This window comes from Scyliorhinus torazame, chromosome 7, assembly GCF_047496885.1.
Source record: "Scyliorhinus torazame isolate Kashiwa2021f chromosome 7, sScyTor2.1, whole genome shotgun sequence".
NCBI classification, from domain to species: domain Eukaryota; kingdom Metazoa; phylum Chordata; class Chondrichthyes; order Carcharhiniformes; family Scyliorhinidae; genus Scyliorhinus; species Scyliorhinus torazame.
Window position 1 is genome coordinate 60,839,875 of NC_092713.1, and position 9,918 is coordinate 60,849,792.

Sequence of the window (9,918 nt, forward strand, 5' to 3'; positions counted from 1 at the left end):
CCTCCGCTCTGCTCAGAAGGACAGGCAGATGTATAGACATTTCCAGCTACACTATGGCCAACGGTTAATGATTGTAACCTCTACTTATTAGGTACCATGTAATTTATCACACCAATGCCCCAACCGAGTTTGACAACTTGCCCATCTTTAAAAAGTCTAAAGACAAATATTAGCTATGGCTGACATCCAAAACTGTTGTGAATACATTGGACAGGATTTAGCGGGCCCATTTATGGAGGTGAAAATCCCTTTATGGGTGTTAAATCTCATGAGAGAGCCATAACGGGATTTGCAGCAATGAGATCTGTTTCAGATCTTCCCCACCGAGGACATAATCAGCTTCGCGCCCAGAAAGGGAAAGACCCAATGACAGTGCGGGTGGTGGTGGGGGGGGGGGGGGGGGGGGGGGGGGGGGTGGGGGGGGGGGGGGGGTCTGGGGAGAGCCCTGATGACAAAGCAGGGGAGGGGGGTGAAGAGGGGGAACCCTGATGACAGCTGGGGTGTGGATGGGAGAGGGAAGCCCCGATGGCAGCAGGAGAGGGTGGTGGAGAGAGACAAGAGAGCCCAGATGACAGCGGGTGGAAGAGGGGAGCCCCGATGACAGCAGGGGTATGGGTGGGAGAGAAATACGCTGGTTTTCAATCAAACCCTGACACTTGCCATTTTTTGGGAAAATTCCTCCCATTTTTTATTCCCATTACTATTCTTCACACTAAAAGCACATATTCCTTCAGCTGGGAGGGCAGCCTAAACTGGGCTGTGAACATCATAGCAGTCATTAGTGCATCTGTGATTTACTAGCAGAAAGATGGTTCAGCAAAAAAAGACTACCTTTCTTTCCATCGATAATAAAACATCATTCTTTGTTTGGATATTTTCCAAGAGAGGCAACCAGAACTCTTCCAAAACTAGCATTTGGAGAACAGTTTGGAGTAGGCAGCCCGTCATTGGATGTTGTGATACTAAGGTGGAACTCAGAACCAGGAGTTCCAAGGAACGGTCATATTTGATTCAAAATGTTATCCCTGATGCTCTCTCCCCAGATGTTCCCAGACATACTGAGGTTTTGCAGCATATTGGGTGGGATTCTCTAATAATGGGGCTCTGTCCCCATGCCAGGTTGAAAAGCGGCGTCAACCACTCCGGCGTCAACGGTCCCCAATAATGGGGAATTCTCCCCTTCCTAGGGGACTTGGTTGGCGCTGGAGTGGCCCCCTCAGCTCCAGTCGGCGCGGGCATGCGATGAACGGCCGGCGTGATTCCGTGCATGCGTGGAACGACCGGCGTATTTCCACGCGTGCATGTGGGTTCCCTTCTCCGCGCCAGCCCGGGCAATATGGCGGAGCCCTACATGGGCCCGGCGTGGAGTCAAGTAGGCCCCCACGGAACCAGCCCGCCCGCCGATCGGTAGACCTAGATCATGGGCCAGGCCACCATGGCCCCCCGCCCCGGGGTCGGATCCCCCCAGCCCCCCCCCCCCAAGGACGGCCCCCGCACAGTCACCTTCCAGGCCCGCTGTGTGGGACCTGAGTAACCCACGCCGGCGGGATTCGGCCAAACTCATCGGCCACTTGGCCCATCGGGGCCCAGAGAATCGCCGGGGGGGCTGCTGTCAACTGTCGTGGTTGGAATCCTGCGGCCGCCCGAGAATCAGCGCTGGAGAATGGGGAAGCCGTTGGCAGGGCACGATTATCGCGCCACCCCCGGGGATTCTCCGACCCGCCGCCAGGTCGGAGAATCCAGGCCATTATTTTTGCTTTTGGCATGTTGAAGTTTAGGAATAGAGGATCACCAAAGAGATGTTGTTTTGCAATCTACTAAAAATTACATGTCAAATGTCTTAAATGAAATATTTGATTTGAGAGTGGTTGTTGGGGGTGCGTTAACTTAAAATTAATTTTGAGGGGCTTTTATTTACATAGTTCATTAGTTTGTAATTTCTTCTCCCATTGAGAGGAAGAAAAGATTATGGGGGGGATAAAAGTGAAATAAATACAAAATGAGCATCCACAGATAACTGTCCTCAGATTCTCTTTGTAATTAGTGAATGTAGAGATAAAGAATCATTTTGTTTTGTGCTGAGGTAAAAGTTGCCAGAGCAGAATCATTTAAACTTTCTTTTCCCTCCTGGTCACAGCAAACATAAAAAGTTTCCAGCAGTATTAATCACCATGAACATACACAAAAGAAAAAGGATTTGCACCTCAATGTTAGAAAGTAATTAAATAGTTACTGTTTTAATAGTTAGTTGCTGACCTCTGAGCAAGTCAATTTTTCACTTGACCAAAAATTATTAATTGGTCGTCCACCAGAAGAAATCAATCCTCAAAGATTGAATAAAATACAACTTTGGTGTAGGCGATGAGCCAGTCAGTGAAGGTAGAGAGCAGCTCCAAAAAGATCCACTGATTCAATAGTGGAGCAGATGAAGCGAAGAAAAAGCAGCAGAAGCAATAATGGACTGGAGATGGATGGCTAAGCACAGTAAAATTAAAATAAATGCAAGCTGGTGGGTTGTGTTATTTTTCAGTTCAGGGTTCATTGGCAAGTGGCATTTTATATCTCTGTTACAGCCCTATATTGCCCTTTGGAGGAAAAATCTATGTTGAAGTCACTGCAAGTGCTGTTCTTGTAGGCTTTTTTTTCAGCTCTATGTTTACAAAACAAAAAGTTACTGTGTGCTTCTTTATGTTCTGCTTCATTAGGACTTATGACAATGTAAAAATCCAAAGATCCAATAAACTCATAAGCTAAGGACATGGTGCAGCACTCCACCCAGTACCAGATGACATGGTATTGGTCTAAACGATAGGTCTGAGCATTAACTCCATGTGAGAGCCAAATATTTTGGAGAGCTAAAGTAAATATGTTAAGTTGCTGTTCATGTGATGTAGTGGGGATATATTAATAGATACTTTTATCTAGCACTGGTTTAGTTTGGATCCCAGGAAACTGCTGTCTGTAGATCAACTCCTAGCATTTACACAACTAAATCTCACTACCTTATATCAGAAACAGGCTGAGACAAATTACTTTAAGTGTCTTTAAGTTTGCTGACGACACAAGGAAGCCGCAATTAACAATGATTTTCACATTGTTAACGATGCCCTAATACTCAATTGGAGGCAGCTTTTTTTCCTAATATTGGGAGTCAATTTAAGAGGTTTGGAGGATGGCAGAAAGATGTGGATGTTCAATAAAACAAGCAAAGAATTGAAGAAATAAAATCAGATAAATCAAATAAAACCCACTGGAAGCACTCAGTGGGTCAGGCTGCATTTGTGGAGAGACACAGTTAATGGGCAAAATTTAATGCCATCCTCATGGCAGGTTTGGAGGTAGCAACCCCTTCACCTACCCGCTTTTGTCCAGATACAAGTCCGGGACAGAACTCGTGGAGAAGGGCTAGGCTGTCCCTTGTTGTCATGCACTCCATGTCTAATCGAGGGATCCAGCAATGGGAAGTGGGGGCATGCTGAGTGCCACACACACACCCTCACACCCCTGTCGTTACTGCTCCTCCACCTCTCCCTCAACCTCTAGGCAGCTCACATTCACCTGTGGTCTGGGTCCCTCGCTGATTTTGGGCCTCTGGTGGGTGCATTGGCAGCATTCACCATGTCCCACAATAGCATAGACAGCAATGGCACTGACCTCTGATTGGCAAGTGGCTCTCGGGGAGGGAGACAGGAATTCTACTCCTAAGGTCCTTGATCCCAGGGGAAACCTGCTGCTGACCATAAGTGCCTGAATGGAATCTTCCCCAACGGAGACAATGCAAGCCTCTCACCTGCATCCCAGCAGGGGGGGGGGGGGAGATGACACCTCTTTTGCCTCATTAATTTGAGCCCAACGTTTAGGTTGATGACTCTCCATGTAAACCCAAACTTCCAGCAGTTTCTGCTTTTATTTCTGATTTTCAGAATCTGCAGTGTTTTGATTTTGAAATAATTGAAGATGACTTGTCAGTGAGAAAAACCTCAAAGGCGCCAAGCACTCAGTGTAATGTTGAATGAAGGATGGGAGTGCAGACAAATTGGGATGGAGAGTGTGTGGTGGCAGTAGTTAGATGAAAGTTAATATCACCAAGGGTGCACAGACGCTAAACATGGACAAGGGGTAGGAAACCTTGGTGAGGAAATCTCCAGCGTCTTCTGATACGAACTCTAGAAAGACTCCAAGGTCACACCTCCTTTACTTTCTTCAGTAGTACTAGCCAGGTAACCTTGGATACAAGAAAATGGAAAGGATTAGGCCTCTCAAAGCCCAAGGCTACTACCATACACTTCTGTTGTGTCTTGTCCTCCTCACTTTCTCCCACATACACAACATATAAACAACCACACAAATACCTCATACAGAATTTTGCAGTGCAAAGTCTTATGAAGCTGTACCCAGAGATGCAGTAAACTGCTGGAGATCAGTAATGCTTTCCTCACTAGAAGTTTATCCTTATGACGCCGCAATTATACTTCCATAGGAACACAGTTTAACAGAAGTTATTAGAAATCACTTTTTAAAAATTATAAATGTCAGGACATTTATTGACCTTTTTGGACACTAATTTAATCAATAGCTGTGGCAACAGTTTTTTATTTCTCATACAAATACTTCAAATTTGAAAATACTGTAGGAAAGATTCAGAGTCCCCAATAATTTATATTGTAAACCTTACTGCTTCCACATGTTTGAGATGGCACTCAATGCATCAGAAGCAACTAATAAAAGATCAACATTCATGTCTGTACCAGATTCTTCTTATATGTAAGCCTTGTGGTTGGATTTTGTGTTATAGCTTTTTCTGTAACTTTCTGATCCTGTCCTAACCCAATCCAAAATGCATTTTCCAATAGGAATCACTGGATGGTGTTGAAGAGCAGGAATTTTCAAAATTCTTCTTTTTTCTGCTCCCTAGTCCTGTGGTGAATTATATCCTTGTTGTTGTCATGAATTTTTCATGTATCATGGCTCTTAAATGGGGAGGGAAACAGTATTAGAAACAGAACTGATTCTGATGGAAGATTACAACCTGAAACATTAATTCTGTTTCCCGCCTCAAAGATCCTGCCAGGCCTGCTGAATATATCCAGCATTTTCTCTTTTTACTGGGGTTCTCTTTCTCTGTATGGTTCAATCACACATCAGGCAATGTACTTACTCACTGAAACGTAGGGACACCAACCTGACTAGTGCGTTGTTTCCAAATAGTTTATCTTTGTTTTTATTGGTCATCGTTCAATATTTGTGGGCAGCACGGTGGCACAGTGGTTAGCACAATTGCTTCACAGCTCCAGGGTCCCAGGTTCGATTCCCGGCTTGGGTCACTGTCTGTGCGGAGTCTGCACGTTCTCCCTGTGTGCGCGTGGGTTTCCTCCCACAATCCAAAGATGTGCAGGTTAGGTGGATTGGCCATACTAAATTGCCCTTAGTGGCCAAAATTGCCCTTAGTGTTGGGTGGGGTTACTGGGTTATGGGGAATAGGGTGGAGGTGTGGGCTTAGGTAGGGTGTTCTTTCCAAGAGCCGGTGCAGACTCGATGGGTCGAATGGCCTCCTTCTGCACTGTAAATTCTATGATTTAGGCTGCATAATGGCACTGCGTAGTAGAGGCAGTTTTGAACTTCCACCCAAAACTGGAACTAAGTTTGCAGAACATCCCCTGTAGCTGCCTGATGCAGTGAAAGGCCAGACTAATTTTAATGATTGAGCCAGATTTCAATGCCACTTAGACATTTCAAGCAGCTTTCCAATTGGAGAGTCTCAAAATTCCACAGCTCCAATATAAACCCAGCTTGTGATAGTAGCTGAAAGGATGGGGACGAGAATCCCAGGGAAGCCTTCTAAACGTTGATATTTCAGGAGAAACTTACTTCTTCTTGAGGTACTTTGACTGATCCATGACCACTATTGCTGGACAGAGTGTGTTAAGTGCATGGTTTGCTCATGGTCAACATGGATTTCAAAAAGTAAGTCTTGTTTGACTATTCTCATTTGAGCCTTCTGGAGCAGTAATAGAGAGAGGAGATAAGGGTAATGTAGTAGATATAACATATCTAGTTTTCCAGCAGGACCTCAATAAGGCACCACAAAACAGATTAATAAATAAGATCAGAGGATGCAGCATCATAAGACATTTAGCCTGGGACAGCACGGTAGCACAGTGGTCAGCACTGCTGCCTCATACCGCCGAGGTCCCAGGTTCGGTCCCTGCTCTGTATCACTGTCCGTGTGGAGTTTGCACATTCTCCCCGTGTTTGCGTGGGTTTCGCCCCCACAACGCAAAGATGTGCAGGGGTGAGGATTGGCCACACTAAATTGACCCTTAATTGGAAAAAATGAATTGGGTACTCAACATTTATTTTTTAATGATATATTTAGCCTATGGGACAGCTAACTGGCTGAAAAACAAAATGGAGAGAATAGGAATAAAGGGAAATTGTTCAGTGTGGCAGAATGTGAAAATTGAAGTCACATAGGATCAGTGCTGGGATCATTGCTGTTCAGAATGTATAGTAATGATTTAGACTTTGGAATCAGAATTGTTGGGCGGGATTTTCCGTCTCGCCGCACCTTTTCTGGTGCGGCGCGGCCCCGCTGGCAGCGGGATCCTCTGTCCCGGCAGCCGGCCAATGGAGTTTCCCGTCGGGAAATCCGAGGGCCTGAGTGCGCTGCCGGCGAAGGGGACAATCCCGCTGACAGAGAATCCAGCCCACGATTTTTTAATTTGCAGACAACACGCCATGGGGAATAATCAACACTGGAGAGGACTGCAACAAATTATAAGACTTTGACAAACTCGCAGAATGGGCAAAAAAGCAGGGGTCTTCTGACCCATTTCCACGCTCGCATGAAAATTTTGTCGGGGACACTTGAGTGGCCAACGGATGCAGTTTAGCTTTACAATCGTCAACTGCTGGATGAGCTTTTAATGCTAGAAAACTGGGTTGGAAGTAGATTTAAATCAGTGCTCATGTCTCATTCAAACCCTAAAAAGGAAATTCAAATAAACAAAATATAAGCTAACATAGTGGCAGAGCTCTCAATAGAAATCTGTTTGTTGAACATTTGGGCAGCAGGCCTATTTACATATCTGCAAGGACGATTGAGTGCAGTATTACTGTATGCTTGCTAACCCTGTACTGTTTCGCTCTTCCACAAAACCAACAAAATAAAGTGAAGTTCATGTTATCTTTTTCTCTAATTGTCAAACGATTGCAAGGTGTCAATTAATCTTTTCTTCAGCCAGCCTTTGTCCACGCTGTGTCATGCAATAGGTGAATGTGTCCTCGGTGTACAAGCAAAAGGGATATGTACAAATAGGACAGCACTGCTCAGCTTCTAGCTGTGAGGCTTTTCTTTGATGACTCCTCATTACATTCCTCAGCCTGTTCATTTTATATTGTAGTTTGTGTCTGTTTTATCTTTCCGCTGTAAAGAATAAAACTATAGTTCCAACATTTAAAACAATGTTCCCCACAGATGACTGCAAGAACATTGCCAACATAATGAAGGAACTGGCACGAAGAGGATTTACTTTCAAACAAACTGGATCAAATCTCTGAGCATGCAGAAGAAAAGAACAGTCCTTACTGCTTTGAAAATGCCTACAAGGGTATATGGTAAAAGTAGTTAAGCCATGTATAGCATTGGTAATTGTAGTTGGATGTCATCAAAAATAATCTAGTTCAGTTATAACAGCATGAGCCAATTTAACTATACTAAGATGTTCCTTGTTTCATTAGGTGCATAATTCTGCTGCTGATTAACTCATAAAACACGCTATTTTTAAATTAAAAATTACAAACTTGAAAGGGAAGATTATGTTTCAGAATTGTCAAAAATTTTAAACTGTGTAAACTGATACTCTTAATTGTATCTCAGTTTCCTATCTTAGCATGTTTTGTGCTTTACAATTCTGGGTTTATAGGTAGCTTACTGAGAGAGATTTGTTGGTCTAGTATTGTGCGATATATCAGAGGCTAATCAGTCACAAAGGCCTCCCACCACACTCCCAACTCAAGATTGAATTTTCTCCTATATACTGCCAGGGTTAACGTCACAACTACGTTACATATAAATGGCAGCAGGGAAATTGGGCGAAAAACCCACAAGATCTCCCTCAAGGACCAACAGGAGAGGGTTGAGATAATCCCAGTTTGCTTTGACAGAAAGCCTACTAGCTCAATATTTGAAGAAATAAGGTCTGTAATAGTGACCTGTACAAAGGGCCCAAATATTCACCTCCCTGAAGACTTCAGCCTAGCTTTATGTTTAGCCAAAATATCTGTACTGTCTTTAATATCAGCATTCTTTTCATGGTCCCACAGAGGATTTCTTACTGCAGCAACCGCTACATCGTCCTCTCACAGTTGCAGGCTCAAACTTTGTAATCGTGATTCAACTGGAAACCCACCCTAGACAGATAATGACACTAAACACAGTGGCCTAATATTCTATTGTGCACTCTGGTAGCAAAACAGGAGGACATTATTTATAATTGCATTCACAGTTTCATGGTATGCTGTGCAAAAAATAAATTTCTCCTTGTCCCCATCTGATATTACAAATTCCCATTTAAACGTACTTATATTTCCCTTTTTACCATCTGAGGATTATGTGATAATTCACTTTAAAATGTGTCCATTTTAAAGGATTTGATTGTTTATATGCCATATTTCACCTTTTCCCATAATTACATTTTCAGCCGTTTTCAAGTGATAAGAAAAAAAATACTTGTCACCTGCAACATTGGTGGCTTTCCCAAATTAAGGTGCTGAATTTTGTATGAAAATTCAGGTGGAAGATGTAATTCAGCATTTTTTCTCTCCAAATTATGGGGAAGGCGAAAGATATAGGTGAAGGAAAAGCATCAGCAAATAACTGAAGCAATGGGGACTTGTCTGTCTGCTTCTGATTGACAGTTATCTGTAAAGGGAAAAGCAATCTATAGTTCAGCCTTAATTCTCAATTATTCTTTAATTATTCCTTTGCTTAAAATTACGTGCTGACTGAACCTTATCATGTGAACCCATTGTCATAATAAAATGGTGTTCTGAAATGCAGTTATTTCTTAATTTAATATATATTCTGTGTTGCAAGTTATTAAATACTCGGTTAAGTGTATCATTTGCTTATTTTACAAAATAGTTCCACATCTTAGCCTGTTGATTAAAATTGATGATTACCACAATACAAATACAACTTAATTTCTGTATGAAAGTTGCCAAATACTACCATGTTCTGTGCTATAACATCTGAACACGGAATATCCAACATGTACCTGCAAATTATCCCAAAGTTCAATTTAGCATCTTCTATGTGAAATTATTCTGAAATGACTAAAATAAACCACATCATCTCACATTTCACTCCATCAGCCTCCGTATGCAAAGCATAATCCTCCGCCATTTTCTCCAACTCCTGCATGATGCCACCACCAAACACACCTTCCCTTCACTCCCTCTGTCAGCATTCCGCAGAGACCATTCCCTCCGAGATAATCTAGTCCACTCCTCCACCATACCCAACACCTCTCTCTTCACCCATGGCACCTTCCCATGCAATCGCAGAAGGTGTACCACCTGCCCCTTTACCTCTTCCATGCTTAACGTCCCAGGCCCGAAACACTCATTCCAGGTGAAGCAGCGTTTCACTTGCACCTCTTTCAATTTGGTCTACTGCATTCGCTGTTCCCAATGTGGTCTCCTCTATATCGGAGAGACCAAACGCAGACTGGGTGATTGCTTTGCTGAGCATCTTCGGTCTGTGCGCATTCAGGATCCTGACCTTCCTGTTGCTTGCCATTTTAACACACGACCCTGCTCCCATGCCCACATGTCTGTCTTTGGCCTGCTGCAATGTTCCAGTAAAGCTCAACCCAAACTGGATGAACAACATCTCACCTTCTAGTTAGGAACGCT

The 9,918-nt window shown here is 43.5% G+C and overlaps 1 protein-coding gene across 2 annotated transcripts in view; it reads left to right on the forward strand.

Moving 5' to 3' along the window:
* The window catches only part of LOC140426248 (ERI1 exoribonuclease 3-like), a 632,563-nt gene extending 623,503 nt beyond the window's left edge, over window positions 1–9,060 (forward strand). For both annotated transcript variants that reach the window (XM_072510772.1, XM_072510770.1), the window contains exon 8: window positions 7,478–9,060. In XM_072510772.1, coding sequence (XP_072366873.1) covers window positions 7,478–7,560 — 83 coding nt within the window. In that variant the 3' untranslated portion in view covers window positions 7,561–9,060. The remainder of the gene's footprint in view (window positions 1–7,477) is intronic.
* Window positions 9,061–9,918: the final 858 nt, after the last annotated feature.